This window comes from Bactrocera latifrons, unplaced genomic scaffold (genome assembly GCF_001853355.1).
Source record: "Bactrocera latifrons isolate USDA-ARS-PBARC rearing strain unplaced genomic scaffold, ASM185335v1 scaffold_252, whole genome shotgun sequence".
In the NCBI taxonomy this organism is placed as follows: domain Eukaryota; kingdom Metazoa; phylum Arthropoda; class Insecta; order Diptera; family Tephritidae; genus Bactrocera; species Bactrocera latifrons.
The window spans coordinates 143,065-162,577 of NW_017536097.1; the positions used below are offsets into that span (position 1 = coordinate 143,065).

The 19,513-nt window shown below is 34.1% G+C and overlaps 5 protein-coding genes and 1 long non-coding RNA gene across 8 annotated transcripts; 2 read left to right on the forward strand and 4 right to left on the reverse strand.

Moving 5' to 3' along the window:
- Positions 1-130: 130 nt before the first annotated feature.
- On the reverse strand, positions 131-4,428 carry LOC108969431 (cohesin subunit SA-1). Of its 2 annotated transcripts, none has more exons than XM_018934135.1 (12): positions 4,240-4,428; positions 3,864-4,176; positions 3,636-3,809; positions 3,278-3,577; positions 3,089-3,219; positions 2,722-3,024; positions 1,827-2,662; positions 1,406-1,764; positions 1,171-1,330; positions 986-1,107; positions 389-926; positions 131-324 (listed from the first exon to the last, which is right to left on the reverse strand). In XM_018934135.1, exons 1-12 carry the CDS (start codon positions 4,305-4,307, stop codon positions 275-277), a joined length of 3,354 nt encoding a protein of 1,117 aa, XP_018789680.1. In that variant the 5' UTR covers positions 4,308-4,428; the 3' UTR covers positions 131-274. The 2 variants fall into 2 exon arrangements, with proteins under 2 accessions (XP_018789680.1, XP_018789678.1); XM_018934133.1 differs by having other exon boundaries at positions 986-1,116.
- A 438-nt stretch (positions 4,429-4,866) lies between these two features.
- LOC108969433 (mini-chromosome maintenance complex-binding protein) lies at positions 4,867-7,095 on the forward strand. The gene is made up of 4 exons (XM_018934137.1): positions 4,867-5,995; positions 6,071-6,250; positions 6,305-6,548; positions 6,614-7,095. The coding sequence occupies exons 1-4, from the start codon at positions 4,959-4,961 to the stop codon at positions 6,980-6,982; spliced, it is 1,830 nt and encodes a 609-aa protein (XP_018789682.1). The 5' UTR covers positions 4,867-4,958; the 3' UTR covers positions 6,983-7,095.
- Positions 7,096-7,151: 56 nt separating this feature from the next.
- On the reverse strand, positions 7,152-9,666 carry LOC108969435. The gene is made up of 9 exons (XR_001993390.1): positions 9,496-9,666; positions 9,243-9,309; positions 9,023-9,072; positions 8,737-8,833; positions 8,496-8,550; positions 8,211-8,296; positions 7,648-7,675; positions 7,436-7,466; positions 7,152-7,247 (listed from the first exon to the last, which is right to left on the reverse strand). It is a non-coding gene; the product is annotated as an uncharacterized LOC108969435 (long non-coding RNA).
- Positions 9,667-9,844: 178 nt separating this feature from the next.
- Positions 9,845-11,167, reverse strand: LOC108969434 (40S ribosomal protein S3a). Its single transcript, XM_018934138.1, has 2 exons — positions 10,783-11,167; positions 9,845-10,409 (listed from the first exon to the last, which is right to left on the reverse strand). The coding sequence occupies exons 1-2, from the start codon at positions 11,121-11,123 to the stop codon at positions 9,944-9,946; spliced, it is 807 nt and encodes a 268-aa protein (XP_018789683.1). The 5' UTR covers positions 11,124-11,167; the 3' UTR covers positions 9,845-9,943.
- Positions 11,168-11,546: 379 nt separating this feature from the next.
- On the forward strand, positions 11,547-18,989 carry LOC108969436 (coiled-coil domain-containing protein 102A). 2 transcript variants are annotated; one of them, XM_018934139.1, is made up of 12 exons: positions 11,547-11,829; positions 11,907-12,017; positions 12,136-12,329; positions 12,387-12,492; positions 12,542-12,632; positions 12,686-12,824; positions 13,049-13,142; positions 13,510-13,641; positions 13,704-14,018; positions 17,144-17,310; positions 17,550-18,330; positions 18,635-18,989. In XM_018934139.1, exons 1-12 carry the CDS (start codon positions 11,740-11,742, stop codon positions 18,641-18,643), a joined length of 2,229 nt encoding a protein of 742 aa, XP_018789684.1. In that variant the 5' UTR covers positions 11,547-11,739; the 3' UTR covers positions 18,644-18,989. The 2 variants fall into 2 exon arrangements, with proteins under 2 accessions (XP_018789684.1, XP_018789685.1); XM_018934140.1 differs by lacking the exon at positions 17,550-18,330.
- LOC108969437 (glutaryl-CoA dehydrogenase, mitochondrial) lies at positions 14,077-15,605 on the reverse strand. The gene is made up of 2 exons (XM_018934141.1): positions 15,122-15,605; positions 14,077-14,978 (listed from the first exon to the last, which is right to left on the reverse strand). The coding sequence occupies exons 1-2, from the start codon at positions 15,603-15,605 to the stop codon at positions 14,185-14,187; spliced, it is 1,278 nt and encodes a 425-aa protein (XP_018789686.1). The 3' UTR covers positions 14,077-14,184.
- Positions 18,990-19,513: the final 524 nt, after the last annotated feature.

Here is a 19,513-nt window from a genome sequence, read left to right on the forward strand (position 1 = left end):
AGAAAGCAAAAATAAAATATATATATATATATATTTTTTTAAGCATAATAAAGCATTTAATACTTTGCAGGGATATTATTATAATCGCCTATAGAATTAGAACAACATATTCTAAAGAAAACATTCTCGATTGTAAATACATGTTATTCAGCGATATTTCGTTTTATATTTTAAACTTTGCATTTGCAATTTTTCACTTCTAATAAATAACAAAATACATTTCTCGAAAGGAAACATAAAAAACATTTACTTAAACTGCTATTTAACCTAAGACTTATACATCGTTATGATCCTCCTCATATTCGTAATCATCGTATTCGTCATCTAAAAAATATAAAAAAACATATAGTCAATCTTATTGAAAGAAAAATAATAATAATTTTAGTACCATGTTCTCTTCGTTTCCGCGCATAAGCGCGCTTTGCTACTGGTGCTTGATCGGTCTCGCCGTGCAGCAGCGAATTTCTATAGAGCACAAGTGGTTGCCATTCTTCAGCCCTGCTCGATGGCATGGCCGGTGAAATGCGTCGATCAAGAAAACTCAGTATTACTTTTTTATCCTGTTTTAACAATTTGTTGTTGAATTCGTTTAATACTTCAAGAAATAAAAGTCGTGTAGGTGCCGCCACTGGATCTTCGGGAACATCGCCGACGGCAAAAAGAATACCAGCTCGATGCAAAGCGATCACCGGTTCGCGATTTTTAATTGCATCAAAGCCAAATGTCAATGCGAAACGCTTTGCCAATTCCTTTAAGTCGGAAAAATCATGCGAGTTTTTGGAAATTACACTATTTTCGGATTGTTGCTGCAATTCTTTGAACACTGCTATCAAACTAAGGAGCAGAGTCAAAGCAAAGTTAATTTTATTTATTTCGCGTGCCTTCCCAAGGGTAGCTTTAATAATGTCGCCGTACTCATTATAACACTGAAACGAAATTAAATGAAATAAAAACGAATACAATTTACAGACACCAACATTCTTACCTTCACATAGTGTTTGAACATTCCCGCCGCACTCTTTGTTGGTATAATATTATAAACAATTAATTTGCAAAATGAAGCTAAAAAGTTGCGCTTTTTGTGTAATTCCTCAATTCGTGTCTCGTCTTGAACAACTGCAATGAAATATACGCACTTTAACTTAAAAAATAAAAAGAGCTCTTAGATACCTTCTTGTTTGATTGTAAAAACGTAATGTTGAACAAAGTTATTTAAAATTAGCTGTTCGTCCAGCGTTGACTTATACTCCAGTGAACGTAAATTTTCATTCTCATTTTTCGAAAGTTGATCAGAAAATACAATCAAAATATCACATATTGACTGGTAGGCCTATAAGAAGCAAGGGTATTGAAAATACATATTTATAAATATTAGCACATGRTACACAAGTAAAAAGTAACCAACCGATTCTTGGATTTGCTCCGTTGGGCCGTCCCTTGTTAATTCAAAACAAGCTGCCATATATTTTACTAAGTTATCGCGCAGTTCAGCGCAAACCATGACGACGTTATTGCTCTCGCATTGGTTCTCAACAAAGTACAGACCCCAGCTTATTGAAAAATAGCATGCCTCGATACAATATATCAGCGCTTCATTGGGCAATGTGCGACCAGGATTTTCTTTAGATTGACATTCTTCCACATCTTGGAAAATTGATTCAAATAAGTTCCAAGGGTTAAGATTGTGAGAGGCGTACAGAATGGATATAACTTTTAGCGAAATTGTAACATTATAAATTTCATCTTCGTTGGGTAGTTCCTCGCCTGAATTTGATATAATTAATTATGACTTTTGAAGTGAATTTGCATTTAGTTTATTTACTCACCTGCTATTAAGTTACGCCAGTCATCGATAGCGTCTTTATATTTGTTGACCGCATTGTCGATAATATTTGAACGTGCTACATCACACCGGGTGTAGGTGGCACTACCCTCGCTGCATAAGTACTCAAGTGTTTTGGCGCACGTCTCGAGCACTTCTCGGTCCGTATGTACAGACATTATGTAACTCATTTTATCCAAAAGAGCCTGCAAGTTAGATTCTTGTCGATTTGTAGTATATATATCCAATTCAAAATATTGCGGTACAGCCAAAAGATTTGCTAATTTCTCGCTGTCTGCCTGATATTTTTCCAACAAAGGAGGAAGTGTTGAAATAAAATGTTCCGTAAGCCGTACTTTTTCATCTTGAATAGCTTTTAGTTCTTTTGAGCTCAATGTTATTTTACGATTACTGGCACGTCCAACAGGAGCCTCACCTGTCGCCGACTGTTTTACACTGCTTACCATTATCTCAATAAGAGTGGATTCTTGCTTATTATCCAATACCTCTTCGTTAATGCCGGGTTCTTCAAGCAGTAAATCAGTCATACATTCCCAATCCTTGACCATGGCATTATTGTCTATGAAAGAGTCCACCAGGTAAGCGCCATGTTCATGTAATTCTGACTCAATAAAGAACTGCACTAAATCCCGTATCAAAGGTGTATTGGGTAGACGTATTTTTCCGCGTCTAGTTTTGGTTTCCTCCATATCCGAAGTTAAATGGAAAAGACGTACATTCAAAAATTCTGCTGCAGCTTGCGCTACGCCGCGATGTGATGAATAAACAAGTTCATATACAATTTCACAATCTTTATCTGCCAATATGTCAGGATGTATTCTAAAAAGTTRGTTTGCATTCATAAAATAAATAATTCAATAACAAAATAAAAAATGTACTTTAAAATACTGATAACCAATTTCACTGCATGAACTGCCACTTCAAATTCTTTATCCAATGTCATGGCAACAATTCGGTCTTTAAATTTTGATGTAAAGAGCTCCAATTTTCCTTTCAATTCTTCTTTATCATACAAAGGTAGCAGAGCTTGTAAGCAACGAAGACGAACTTCACCAACTTTGTCATGCAATGTCCAACCGATATATTTCAAATAAGAATCATCCAAAAAATTTTGCGGATAGTTCTCCATCCATACTCCAATTTCCGCCATACAAATCGCCCGAATATCTGGTAAAGTATCCCTAAGAAAATTAAAAGGAATTAAAAATTAAGTTAATAATTTTAAAATTATTACTTCATAAGTACCTATAACGATGCACGAAAACGGACTTRAACATGTAAGTCAACATATTTTTAATTTCGTCCATATTCTCTTCAAGCTCAGCACGTTTAGTCATCAAAGACTCCAGCCGGTCAGTTGCCCGACGGTCTCGGGACTAAAAAGATTTTATTTTAATAACGTTTTTAATATGTTTAATTACAAATACTTCGTACCTTAACACGTTCGGCTTCATATTGTTTAGCAGCATTTTCAAAGTTATTAGATACTAGTAACGCCACATCCACCAAAGCTGTCATTAACTTCATGGCTGCCAAAGTTGCCGTATGACGGAAAGCGCGCACTTGGGAATCAGACAGGCCCGTCAAAAGCGATATTACGTTATCCATAAGAAATTGATCATATATAATGGAATATTGACATTGTTTAACCAAAGTTTGAACAAAATCACAAAAATTCATTTTAAATTTCTTCCATTGTTGGCCAGGCATTATTAGCGGATATTCTCCACTTTCCTATTGRATTGAAATAAAATGAAATTAAAATAATAAACTAATAATGTATTCCTGTAACCTCGTCAAACTCCTCAGTCATTTTTCGAATCACCGCAGTATGTTCCATTGGATGGGGCATATCTTCAGATATTTTACCCTTACAACCACTCGCGTTTATGAAAAATTGCATTAGAGCTATAAGTGCAGAATCACGGTTTTCTTTGTATTTTTCGATCCAATCATCAACAATACTCTGAAAAAAATTTTTAATTAACCCAGTATTCCAATTTGTATTGTTTTCACTTACCGCTATAGCTGACTTTGAATGTCGAACAATGAAGTACAAACTGTTTTCATCAGTAGTGACATCTCTTTCCATATCCACCCTCTCCTGTTCCTTCTCAATATGCTCTTTTCTTGGTCTATCAACTCGTTCACGTCGTTCACCAGGAGGTTTACGGGGACCCGGTTGCTTTCTTTTGCGGGCAACCGGTGCGAAAAAGTCGTCTTCATCGTCATCTATTATTGGCGGTTTATCGCGGATTCCCCCTCTGGCGCGGAGACGAGTCATTCTTTTCATTGGACTATCTCCATCAGAAGTACTTTCATTTAGCCCTTCTCTACAATTTTAAAAATTCTTCATGAATGTACAGTCGAACCAACTTCAAACTAATGATATTTACCCATGTTCCTCGTACTCTGGAGGCGGATCATTCATTCGAATTCGCTTCCCACCTCGTCTTGCCATCATAATATTAGGATTTTCAATCAATATACTAATCTTTCAACTATCTTAATTTATATTTTATTGTTACACACAACACAATTCTCTTTATGTACCTACGATGCATTCTAGATACATTCAGATTAAGCGTTATAGGGTTGATAGTAGTATATCGATAGACCGAGTTAAAAAACAAATCAAAATTCAATTTTACGATTTATATTTTAGCTGGAATATCAAATTCGCTATGTTATCAAATTAGTTAAATTAGTAAAMTAAATAAAATTAAATGTTTAATGTGTTATAAAGATTCCGAAACTTTCTATTCAAGATGACATTTATAAAAATTAATCTTTGAAAGTTGGTACGTTTTCGCTACCTGYTATTTCACTAGAAAAATATTTAAAATCTGCACTAAAACTTGTCAGCTACCTTTATAAGGAAATATCTAAGTTCAACTTAAAACAAAAAATCTTTAAAAGTAGGTAATTTCAATTTCGTGCTGCTAAGATGTGCATATCGATCGATTTACTTTCATAGGCGTTGCCAATTTGACTTATGTTTTGGCGCCAAATAGAGTGACAAACAAACAAAACATATGTATAGTTTCTGCTTTGGAATTTTTCTTTCTCGTACTCTTCATTTTGCTACTATTATTTATTAAACACAAGTTTGAAAATGCATTCTTTGAGCTTAAATATTCTGCCAGAGCACTTAAAAAGTGAGGAAGGCAGTTTATTCATTGCATCTTTACAGGATCCGAAGGGGTGGAGTGGAATTCCGTTGCTTAACTACACCCCATTGCATGACTTGAAAGACATGAGTATTGTGAGGTTTAGAGGAATGATTCAAGACATGCTAGACCCCGAAATGTACTTGGAACGTTATGAAATTGTTAAAGAAGATAATACTTGTAGAGTCCAAGATGGTAAATTTCGAGACTGTTTATTGTTAAATGAAGGCGAACGTGTAAATCATGATGCTAAGGAAAATGTTCACGGTGAGCGTCGTACCTTCTTTGTTATTTCTATACCCGGTTTAAATAACTGGTGCCAAGAATATGAATCTCTGTGTAGTCGTAACAATTTTCCAAAGCCAGCGGGAACGGATAATACAGCAGGTAAGAAGCGTTCCGCACCTATGGAAGAACATAATATGCATGTCGAAATCGATACAAYTGCCCGACCTGCTGCTGATGGTGATAATAATAAGCGGCAACGTACAGGGGAAAAGCTAAATAATGCTTTTGACAGCGACGCAGTTAATAAAACCTCAAATTCAGTAATTGGTATGGAATACCACCTAAACTCGCCAATTCCTAGTCGCCCCAGTAAAGCTTGTATGGTTAAAATATACAACGACTTCGAAAAGTACAAATTAAACACTATTATTGATGTGGTTGGTTTTCTCTCGGTGAATCCAGCATTGGACGCCACAACAATGGACGTAGATGCGTATGATAATGTAAATGAGATACAAGCACAAAACCCACCGCCTTCATTAATACCACGACTTCATGCAATAGCGGTACATTGCTTACCACATCCAAATCCTTTATTGGATGAGAGATTGTTGTCAAATTCGCAGACATGTATAGACTCGCACGGTTTCGACATGTTATCTGTAGGCAATGAATTCCGAACATTCTTAAAGTTATGCCTTTTCAATGACAATTTAGCTGCGGAATATCTCTTATCACATTTAATATCTACAGTGTAAGTAGTACTTTGTAAATAAAAATTTTATAAATATTTACTAGTAAATACATATGTATATTTACTTATTCACAGCTATTGCAGAGCAGAATCTCGATGTTTGGGAAGGTTTCTCTTAAATATCTTTAATTTACCACAGAATCGTATTTCAAATTATACGAAACAATTGTACGAGCTATTGGACTTGACAATACCAGCCAGCCATTATATTACAATGACAGCGGAGACAATGAACGAATCAACTTTTGGACCAAAGTAAGTCTCCGTAGTTATAAGCGAAATTTATTTATTTTCTTATAACACTTATAGAAAGGATTATGAAACCAACAAGTTAGTATCAGGAATGCTACAGCTTGCCCCACAAACGCACCTCGTGATAGATGAGACATTTACTAAATCTGATCGCCTTAACAGCAATGGCATTTTGTCTATGCAAGTTCTTGGACATGTTATGACGCATCAGGAGTTGAAATGTAATTTCCAGTATTATGAAATTGATTATGAAGTCGATATTCCAATATTGTGTTTCAGTGAAAGGAAAAGTATTTTGCCGGTAAGTTTTCTTTTTAAATACATATGCATATTACTAAGAATGTAATTACAAATATTTGCTTATAGTACGATGCATTTGTACCAATCGAGTATGATGACCAATCTATTGAAGTTATTGAGGAGTCGCTCAAAGCAGCTAGGCATTATTTGAATCCAACTCGATTAAATCAATTTAGACGGTTTCTGACTACGGCTAAACTCACTGAATTTAATGTGAATCCRGCTGAGAGCGAAATGATTCAAAATGATTTTGTAGAAATGCGTAAAAATAAAAGCATTCGTGATGCCGAAGAGTTACATCATTTGTTGGTATTAGCTCGGTTATTGGCTGTTGCACGAGGCAAAAATGTGCTTGACAAGGATGCATGGGAACTAGCCAAGCAAATGGAGTCGACTCGTCAGCAAAGATTTGCCAATAGAGAAGGAAGTCACTAATTAAAATTGGTTAATTAAAATGAAATTTCGACGGCTACTGCTTAAGGAATCATGTTTCACTTGTTTTAAAATTGAATAAATTCATTACACATATTTTTGTTTACTTCAAAAAATCTATTATTTTTTCTAAACGTAAAAAATTAAAATCATTAGTTATTTTTTCTATTATTTTTATTTATTTTAATATTAGCAACGTATGGTCAAAAGTATCAAATCTTAAAGGAGTTGATGAAGTGCTGCGCAGGGTTGACGCGTAGTAACATACCTGAAATTAAAAATAAATAAATATGATTAATATGTTAAAAAATATATTTAAATGAATTGAGTAAATTGTTCAGAAAAAATAATTTGCGTTGGATTATGGGACGAATTCTCTTCATTGAAAATCAAAGCGAGCTGGGTCAGAGTRTCATCATATAAGTAGGTTTTACAAAATTCTAAATTTATGCTTACCTTATAATTGAATAGGCAACAGCAAGTTCATCTGTAAAACAAAAGAAGGCCGTTACTTTATAGAAATAGCAAAATAATAATTACATTATGAGTTTGCAGTTATGTTTCAGTTTGGATGTAGTCATTTATAAGTAAAATGAAGGGGAATCCGAACATATCTCATCATAAATGATATGATATAAATGCATATTTTTTTATTTTTGATTACTTACATTTCCAGTGMAATCATTTTGCCCTCATCTGTAAAGAATATAAAGATAATTAATATACTTGTCTTTATGGCTTCGAAGAATAAGAAAACTTAGTAATATATCAGTAAATATATTTTTGCGTTGGATATTGGGACAGTTCTCTTCATGGTGTATCGAAGCGAGCTGGGTCAAAGTTTCATCATTTAGGAGCACTTTAGCCCCTATTACGGTTTGCAATTGTTTTAATTTTTCGTTTAAATAATTTCAACAACATCGATGGAAATTAGTTGTAATTCGTAATTTCGAAAAGAGTGGTGGATTTGAAGTATAATTATTTTAACTTCAATTCCACTGAATGCAACTACAAACCGTAATTGGGTATGAATACACATTGGTGGCCTCTTAACTACAGATTTTTTTCACAAACACTGTCTAAACTGTGTTGTTGTCGTTTAGTCAAAAATTTTTTTGTCGAAAACCAGTCTTATAAAATTTTCGTCACTAACTAAAATAGTGTCATATCTTATGGAATCTTTCATTATTGGCCACCACTGTACATAAAAAAAAAAAATTCTCCCACTTACCTTCATATTTAAACAAGCTGATCATTTTAAAGCGGCGTCGAGATAAGTGCCCAGATTGTATTAAGTTGACAGTCCCACATTAACAGCTGKAAAAACATCAATATCGTTAACTTTTAGGTAAACAAAAAGAAAAAAAAAAATAATCTTAAATCTAAAGTTATAGAATCAGAGAGGATTTAGTCATTTAACAGTCAAATGATGGGGAATCCGAAAACATCTCATCATATAATAAAAGGAATTCTATGCTTCTTTAATTAAAGTATATATAATAACATATTTTAATACCTGATTTTTATCAAAAAGTTATTTCCTTCCTCAGCATTTTATAAAAACAATTGAGCTACAAAACAGAAAAATATTCATTAAAAACAAATATAAGCTATGGACTAAAATTCATAAGCATAAGAAAATCAGTGATTTATATTTGCGTTGGATAAGGAACAGTTTTCTTCAATTAATTTCAAAGCGAGCTGGGTAAGTTGTCATCATTTTAATAATATCATATCAAAACAAGTGCTATAATTACCTCTTCTTCATTATTGTGGCTTCAAAAACATGGACAATAATTTTTGGAAACATGTGAGACATAATTTCGTTTCGATTATATGATTACAAAGTCACGACTGAAAGTAAAATAGATAATATATTTTTACTTTTGAAGTCAACAAACAAGCATTTAAAGAAATGAAATAACCAATCAGTTCTACTATCTATTTTTAGTAAAACTTYCATAAATTTTTCAAGTTACATTAAAAGTTGTCATCAATTTAAACATTTACTTAGAAATCTGTAAATTTTTAGAATTAACTTACTAATCATAAGAAACCAAATGAGTGGCAAGGTGAATTCCTAATACAGAAAGCTGTAATATAGAAAAATATATGTAATATTTTTTTTTTTTTTACTCAAAACAATAATATTATTTAAATTGTAATCAGAATTAGGTTTACATCATTATCTTCAAGAGTAGCAAATAATATGAAAACATCATTTTCTTCGAGTAGAACAAAATAAAAACTAGATAATACGAACCTTTATCCACGTATATACCATTGAGCAATAAACGGTGCATATCTAACGGAAATCGTATGCCTAAATCCTAAAATGAAAGAAATAAAATAAATTTATAGATATATATAAAAATATAAAAATCTAATTAGGATTTATTGTGAAACTGAATCAGAATACATTTACATCAAAGTACTTTTTCAAGAGTAGCAAATAATTTGAAARCATCATTATTTCACAATATAAACTTAGACTTTATTAAATAATTTTTACTTACATTGGAAATATTTGTGATGCTCCACCATGCACACCAAACCACTGAAAAAAGATTGTTTGACATTAATAATTGATCATCGAAGTAAAGTTTTTTAGAATTTGTATGAAATCAGTTTAACTTTGACATCATAAATTTACATTCAGCGACGAAAAATATTAACATCATTATCTTATTTCATACACATTTTAGAATATAAGACACTAATTTATTTACCTTCGTAATATTAGTAAACTGCACATAAGGTTTCCATTTTGAAATCAGGACTTATTGCTGCAAAGAAAGAACAAAAACGAAACGAAACGACTTCCCTTATACTATACACTTAAAAAAAATTAAAACAAACTGAGTCTTAAGTTTTTTCGGCAAAACTCCTATGTGCGAGTTTTGGCTTTTCTTTCCTTTGTATCTTCTACATTATAAAGTGTATGTTGTTTAATTAATTATTATATTAAACAGATTCCTGTACTGGAGGTTCATAACCTTCCGGTCTTTCGACAACAGCGCCTTCCGAAGAAACAACAGCATCAGTACCTTTGCCACCGCCATCACCGTGTAATTCTAACAATTTGGACAGATCGAAACGCGGCTTCTTCAAAACCTTTACTTTACGAATGTAAACATCATGCAAAGGATAAATGCGTTGGCACTTCTTCTCAATGTCCTTAGCAATGGAGTCAAGTGCTAGCTTGTTCACCAACTGCTTCAAGTCAGCGTTGGTTACATCGTTGGTAATGATTTCAGTCATCTTTGAGCGAATATTACGAACTTGAGACTGTTGAGCGTAACAAGTTTTGCGCTGTGATTGTTGATCCTTAGCAGTAAAACCAATACAGAAAACGCGTAGCATGTAACCATCAGTGGTCTTAGCTTCGACAATGGCTTCAATAAGTGTCTGCCACTTCTTTACCATGGACCTAAATGAGAATAACATATTAATGATATATAAAGTTGATGCTTTTTATTTATACTTGAAACTAAATATTAGATATTACAGCTAATATAAATGTTTACAAACTAATCCCTAATTGGGAATGTAAGTAACAGTTCCCCAGGGTGCCGTTTGAAGTTTTAATCTTGGAGCATCGTAGAGACAAAACATATAGTTGTGAAATATTTTGTCTGAATTATACGTCCGTTGTTTGCAGAATACAAATATAGCATATCAGTTTTCTTCCCATTAATAAGAATAGGAACTTAAAATGAAGACTGAACCATTTTGTATACATGTATGTGCAATTATGTTTTGCTAACTAATAATCAATAAACACTTTTCACTTATTATCGTACCTGTACTTGTCTGTAGTCAAATCCATACCGTGGAAGTTGCAGAGCACATTGCGGTCCTGAACATCCTCAGCAATCAAACGGAACTTACGGAAAGAACGATCCGAATCGTTGTCGTTTTGCAAATCAGCTAATGATACCTCGAACACACGACCCTTCAAGTAGTCAGARGCGATTCTCTGACCCTGGGTACGGTTAACCAAAGTTTTGCCAATCTGGCGGGTCACGAACATGTTTGGTGCTTTTACATCGTACCAATCTTTGCGTGAGAAGGGATCTACAACCTTCTTCTTGCCACCTTTTTTACCTCCTTTCGAGAGACCCTTATTTTTACCGACCGCCATCTTCAGAGTTCAAAGCGGAAAAAGATCGAATCACGTTGACGCAGTAATGTCAAAAGAAGGAAACGCGACATGTCAACCACTGAAATGTAACCAAATCCAATGCTGCCASCAAATTGGATATTATATTTCATTATTTTAAATTAGATAAATATTTTCACACTGAWATATAATTTTAATGAATATACCACTAATTTATGTCTTCTCAATTTTTAAAATGTCTTTTTATAAACATTACTCTTTTATTATAGGAAGCTAATAATAATAATAAAGAGCATTTTATATAATCTCAAAACATATCGTGGTATTAAAAATTTTAATGTATTTTGTAAGATTAGGCAAGGTGTACAGCAGTTTCAGTTGAGTAGTAAACTCTGACAAATAGTAAATTGACATTYTCGATTTTAGACAGAGAACAGAGAACGTCAAAGATGGGTAGAAAAGAACGTCAACATTTTGTGTATACGAAAATAACGAAAGTAAAATGAAAATAAATAATCGTAGTTTCTGAAAGAATAAAATAAATTAACAAGTTTCTCTCGAAAAAACAGTGTAGAGCTTCTTTTTGCATATTTACATTTCCTTTCCATCTGTAAATTGCTCTGTTAGCCTCCAAAACATGTCTCAAAGTGCGGTGCCAGTACAACGACGAGGTGGATCTTCGGAAACACCTAGATTTGGGGATGCTACAGAATGGGAGGCTCGAGAAGTAAATGAAAACTTTTTTACACATTAAAATCATAAATTAAAGGTACATATGAGTAAAAAAATTCTAATTTGATTCAGGCTCAGAGGCAACGGGAGTTGGATGAAGCACGAGCGCGCGCTGCTCAAATGGAAAAGACGATGAAGTGGTGGTCAGATTGTACGGCTAATTGGCGTGAAAAATGGAGTAAGGTATATACACATGATATTTCCATTATAACTTGTAGCTACGAGTCATAGTAATTTAGAAATAAGAACTTGTTTAATCGATATTCATAGACATTTTGTATTATTTGATTATTGTGAGCAGGTTCGAACAGAACGGAATAAAGCAAGGGAAGAATCTAAGCAGTTGCGAGCCAATCTCGACATATCTATGAAAGAAGCTAATTCTTATAAGCGGGAGAAAAATGATCTCGAGGTACAAATTTCTCAACTTAAGAAAGAAATGGAAAAGGTTCACACGTTAATGATGAAACATGCCGATCAATTTCATAAAACAGGGTAAGTATTTATATAGTAAATTCTTATTTACTGATATAAAACGTAATAATCTATTAGAATGTGTGATGCTTCTGAAGATACTGAAGCAAATGGGCGTGATACTAATTGCTCACCGGATATTTCATCTGATGGCTTAAAAAATGTGAACAGTGAAGACGGATTGGTAATTTTTGATAGACATACATACATTGTATACAAATTAAATCTTGCAGGTTACTAAGACGATTTGTAATGATATGAAAGATTTGGACATTGAAGAATTTGTTCTTAAAGGTGCCGTAACAAAAAATGTTAACGAAATGGGTAAGTTTTTTAAATTTTGAAAAGAATTGGTACAGTAAAGACAATATTGACAGATGAAGTATCAGCTGAAGAAAAGCGTTTAATACAACAATTATCAAAAGACGATTTTRACGAGGAATATTTGCTTCAGAAGATTTCAATGCTTCAATTGCGTTTAGATGAAGCACAAAAGACTGTGCAAGCAGAAAGAGAGTGAGTATTTTCAATGTATATATACATATATATGAATTACAATTATTTTAAAAATCTGTTAAATAATTCTTATAATAACACTTAAGGTTTAAGAGAAATTAATATTGACACTTTAAATTAGGTTTTATAACTTCATTTGAATTTTATTATATAAATAACTTTATGTAACCATCTGTCAATTCATTTTACGTACAAAAAAGATACAACAGTTTGTGTATTTTCAGGGAGAAAAATATCCTACATAAAACAATCGAAAAGTTAACATTGGAAATACARGAAGTACGTGATCGCCAGGAGGAGCTCCGCTTAGCTAAACAGGTGAGCAACACATTGCGCTACAATAAGCTGGTGACAAGTTTCGCATGAAATATAAAATATCATATATGATAGTATTAATATTTGTTTTCTGGATTGCGCTATTCAAAATGTMTAATTTTGGCACGTTCGTATATTGGTTTTATTTCGCGGAAAGGTAGACAAATAGATGGTATGTGTTTAAAGGTTACCTAGTTACCTAGTGTGACTGAATCGACTATATATTTTAGGTATTTGACTATCTATTTAAAATAGTTTTATTCCCGCTTTTTTCATTACTTTATGTTCGAAAAAGTTGATAAATGAAGACTTTCAGCTAACTGGACCATAACTATTTAATTATTAACTGAATAATATGATAATTTTACAGGAAGCTGTTCGAGAATTGCTGACCCTACAAGAACAACATCGCGCTGAAATGCGTATAATAAATAACTCATTGCATGAAGAAACATCATCACGGGAAAACCTCGAACGGCGCTTGGCAGAACTGCGTACTGAAGTGAGTATTTAGTCTTAACTCTAAGATATTTATTAAAATTAATTTCCGCCTTATTTTTTCAGTTGGAACGTCTTCAGGCTGAAAATGCATCAGAATGGGGAAAGAGAGAACGTCTCGAAACAGAAAAGCTCGCTTTGGAACGCGACAACAAAAAATTGCGAGCTGAAGTACGCGACTATCAAGAGCGTTCTGACCGCAAAGGTCGTCCAATGCAGGCGAATGATGTTGAAGTACGTGCACTGCAACAGGAACTTGCCGATCGCAATAAAGAAATAAGCGAGATTAAATTATCACATTCYAAATTGAAGAAACTGTTAGCCGAAACAAATACAGAGTTAGGACAYGCTGTTCGGCGAGCAGAACAATACGAAGCCGAGGTAAGGTGCAACAATTTCAACTAATTAGAAAACWTGAGAAATTTTTAAAAATTTCGAATTAATTTATAATTTTATTTTATGGTAATTTTTTCTTTCATTTTCTTTTTAAGTMAGTCATACAATGTAAATAGAGAAATGCAATATAAAATATTAGTCCTAGGCTAAGTTAATTGGCGAATGCTGGTATTCCTGTAATAGCACGCCCAAGAATGAGCGCATGGATGTCGTGTGTGCCTTCATACGTGTTCACAGCTTCCAAATTCATGGAATGCCGTATAACATGATATTCATCAGATATGCCGTTGCCACCAAGAACATCACGCATATTCCGGGCAATATCCAATGCTTTCCCTGAGTTATTTCGTTTGATTAGTGAAATCATTTCTGGCGTATGTAGCTTCTGATCCTTAAGCCGTCCTACTTGAAGGCATGCTTGTAAACCTAATGCTATGTCGGTTTGTGCATCAGCAAACTTCTTTTGTATCAATTGATTCGCTGCCAATGGTCGTTTGAATTGTTTCCGATCAAGTGTATATTGGCGGGCGATTTGCAAGCATGCTTCGGCCGCTCCCATGGCACCCCACGCAATKCCATAGCGTGCGTTGTTCAAGCAACCGAAAGGTCCTCTGAAGCCCTCAACATTTGGTAAGAGATTGGCTTCGGGGACATGTAAATCGTCCATTAATATCATACCGGTGGTAGATGCGCGTAGAGAAAATTTTCCTTCTATTTTTGGTGTGGATAAGCCCTTGACCGATTGTGCCCGATCCACTATGAATCCTCGCACTTTTCCATCTTCACACTTTGCCCATACGATAAGGACATCCGCTATCGGAGAGTTGGTAATCCAAGTTTTAGAGCCATTCAGAATGTATTCCTTGCTATTGCTGTCATATTTGGCCCGTGTTTCCATGCCGGCTGGATCACTACCATGGTTTGGTTCGGTTAGACCAAATGCTCCTATAAAAAATAATGATTCTTGTACTTATGTAGTTTTAATATGTACATATACATATATTGACATATGTACATATATAGTCCTTTTCGTACATACATATGTAAATTATAAAGATCTTTGCTTTATATTTGTTTGAATCACTTACCAATCAATTTGCCTTGCGCCATTCGAGGTAGATATGTTTCTTTCTGGATTGCAGAACCATAATCGAAAATTGCTCCCATCGCCAGAGAACTCTGCACGCTCAAAGCAGAGCGATAAGCCGAATCTACCCGCTCGATTTCTCTGGCCAACAAACCGTAGGCGACATTTGACACACCGGCACAGCCGTAACCATTAATTGTACAACCTAATGCTCCTAGACTGCCGATTTCCTCCATAATTTCCTTATGGAATACTTCATTGCGATTGGCAGCAGTGATGCGCGGCAGTAGGCTCGTTTCRCAGTAACTTCGAAATGCGTCACGAATGGCGATCTCCTCTTCTGTGAGCTGTGATTCTAAATTCAGTGGATCTTGCCAATTAAATTTCGGTGATGCAGTTGTGGTAGCGAATTGTTTTGCATAAACTGCTTTAGTACAGTGTTGTGATGTCGGACGAAATTTTGATAAGAGGCATCTCGCAATCATTTTGTACTTTACGATTTATATCTGTTTATAATCTTGTATCTATTATTTATGAAACTACTTGAGTATTATAATGATAACAATTTGCTTTAGATTGCTTATTTACGTATTATTAGAATAAAACCTCCTGGTTCACGCGCTCTTGTGCTACTGTTCACTAATATTAGTGTATTCCAGTATAAAAGTATTTTAGAGATCTTTGGATTAAGTTGTATTGTAATCTTTCACCTACCTGAGAATGTGGTTTTCGAAAGCTTAATCACAAGTGTAATCACACGTATGTTTATTTTATGATTCTCAATATACATACTGAGAGACAGGGAGAGCAGCAAATGAATACATATGGAAGTACGCACTTATATATACATGTATGCTATAGCAGTGATGATTACTACTTACGTTCAATATATGAATGTATGCAAAGAGATCTATGTTTTTGTTTAAAAGAGGACCATTTGCATAAGTTTTCTCCATCATTCAATTCTAATGCAACATTCAAAAATCACATTCAACTAGTTTTAAATAGACTATCTGGGATCTATAGGGTATTAATTTCATTTATTTTAATTTACAATTTTTACTTCAAATCATTAATGTCAACAACATTTCCATTATAACCGGAAAAAAAATAATTAAAGAGGCGATATTGTCTAAATGCGCTCATTGCTGTTTATCAGTTGACTTTATATGGGTGTATATGTGTAAATGCACATATGGTGTTGATCGGTCACACTATTTTCTCTYCGTGATTCGTTGTGCGTATTCTGCCCCTTTCACAATGATGTATTCTCTCCTTGGAATCATCATACTTGATACGATACTGCATATGTATTAATATTTTGTATCATATGTGTACAAATTCGATGATTTGAACAATGATAAAACTAAGCGTGTGAAATGGTAGAATGGTTGTGGAACAATTTCTTCAACTGCCATATTCTGATATATTTTTTGAAATAATTTCCGTCTGGAACATGGATAAAATATACTGCATGCCAATAAATAACATTATATATTACATATAATTTATATGAACCGAAAATATGATTTTAGCGGTATTTTATATTATTCAAAACTAATGGAGCATTAAGTATAAAGTTATACATATCAAACAAATCAGAATAACGAAACAAATTGATTTCCAGGGATATTTTCTAGCGTATTATATTCTAGAAATAGAATATAGATAACCTAGATAATGAAAAATTGAGATGCTTTGATAAAACTTGATAAAGAAATCGGCAACAATCAGGCCCACTATCCATAGAAGGTTTTTCCATATAAAATATTATTGTTCAATTTACATTATAATGTCCCAGGCCAGGATTATATAATCCAACTCTGCATGAAGCCTGAAAACGCTATAGATTACCTGCGGAAAAAAAAAACAATTGCATCCTTTTATGCTTGTTTCATATGATTTATGCCTGATAAAGCTGATTAACACATGGAACTGAAAATTTTTGAAAAAACATGAATGATCCATTTCACTAAAGATTTCTATAAATAAAWATAATAAATTTCTAAACTTTTAMTTTTAGGTGAAACGACTCCGACAACGAGTGGAGGAATTGAAGCGTGAATTAGCCAGTGCTGAGGACGAATTGGACTCGGCTGTAAATCAAGTGCGCCGCTTACAAAGGTCCAATGATGAATTGGTTGGTCAAACTGAAGGGCTGCAAGTGCAAATTCAACATTTGCAAACCAGGTTTGTCGCTTTTTAAAAAAATTTTCTGTCTGGTTTGAAGACAAAATCTGGAGGTTTTCCTTCTATAACTGGTAACTGTTAACAAATCTGTAATACTTTATAACATTTCGGATTGCTGCTTCTTCTGATGGATATATATTTCAAATTGCGAAACATTTAACACTATACTATTTAATAAACACATGTTTGAATGTCCTAATATGTGCATATGTATCATATGCGAAAACAAAATATTTAAGACGAGCACCAAGCCCTCAAATGCGCACCGTAGGCGGTGTACAGTTGCGCAATAAGATTGCCGTAGAAATTCCTAGTGAATGCTTGCCCAATATCAATGATCTACGTCAGATTTTTGATGATCAACCTGTTGGCAATCGTCATAGCCATAATGCAGCTAGCAGCTTACCGAATGGAGGTAGCACGGAAGCTGCTATACCAAAACGCTCAAGTCATACGGAACGTACTTTGATGCAGCAGACAAGCACATTTTTCGATGCGAAACCATCGCACTTGGAAGAAAATATTTTTGAGTCGAAATCGCGCAATCTGGAATTTGAGCGGGCCAAACAAAAGTTTGATAATCCACCTCATCTACAGCACCAACATCATCACCACCAGCGCGAGCAGCGTGAACGGTCATCTGGTAGATTTATTGGTAGTAGCCAGCAACAACAGCAACAGACTAGTGGTAATCGTTCTAATCTGGCACTGCCATTGAAAACGACCAACACCTCGAGTCTAGGTATGGGCGTGAGTGGGAGTGGTAGCGCCAGTTTTAATTCTAATGCGAACACAAATTCAAATCCTAACTCCTGTAAAGACGATGTAAATCGCCAATTATTTCTGGAGGATCATTCGCATTCCTCCAAGACTGGTGGTGCTGGTGGTGGTAACGTTGGTGAAGCAGTTGTAGTTGGTATAGGTGGCACTGCTAGGGCCACCAGCACTAATCAATGTGCTGGCGGCAGTTATTCACGGAACAGTATTAATTTAGATGGTCTCAAAGTGTCTGACGACGAGGTAAGCACTTCCAAAGTAGCATCAGGAGTATGCTTATAGCTTACGATGGTTTCAAACTATAATTTTTTAATTTATATGTGGAAATATGTTTGTATATATACATACATATGTAAATTCCAATTACAAGTTTGATTTGTTAAACATAATTTTTCCTTGTGCTTTTGTGTTTGCTACATTTATGTATGTATGGTAAGAGTCGGGTTTTAATGTATTACTAATTATTGTTTTCATACATATGTATCTATGCATGTGTTAAAATATGCTTCATTCTCAAAACATAAAACTATTTTTTCCCCATTCGCAGACTCCGTAATTACGGTTCGACGAGCTTATTGCTGGATGACGAAACTGAAGAAATTAGTGACGAAGGAATTTAATTTAATTAATTAATAAGTATTTACGTAAGAACATATATACATATACATATATGAAGATAAAAGTATTCCAATATTGAGTTAGTTTAAGTGAGCTTATTTTGAATATATTCTTATGAAACGATATGTCTATTCAAAGTTCCAATTTGTATATTCCATATACGCATACTAACGCGTAGATATTTTTTATTTAACAATATAATGCTCCCTTATATTTATTATACTCAATAAGCCTATTTGTACTTAAAAATGTTTTATTGATATCTATACACTACATTTACTCATAACGACATAAATATTCATTCATAGATTTAAAATAAGTACATATAAGTACAATAAGTACATATACATGCATACATATTGTGTTAAAAAAAATACATTACTTATGACAAAAGTTAGAAAGCTGTTTGAATTCTTTTTGGGCATTAAATAGTTGGTTATCATTGTTCGATAACGGTTACGTTCTCACCGTTTCTCACTCATTTTTGAAGAAATGCCACCGGCTCACGAACCATAACAAACCTTTGGTTTTTCTGGATGAAATGACAGCTCTTAAATGTCGTCAGGTTAATCTTCGTCCCAAACGCGGCATTTTGCGAAGCGAGCGTTTTCTCTTGGGAAGGTGGAGCGGCTTTAGCTCTTCTCCGACGGAGTGGAGATCTTCCTCTTCCTCTGCTTCTCCCGGCGGATACTCCTTCGAAAACTTTCATATCTGGAGTGTTTTCGTACATTCGAGCGACATGACTTAGTCAGCGTAACTGCTGTCTTTTAGTTCGCTGAACTATGTCAATGTCGTCGTATATCTCGTT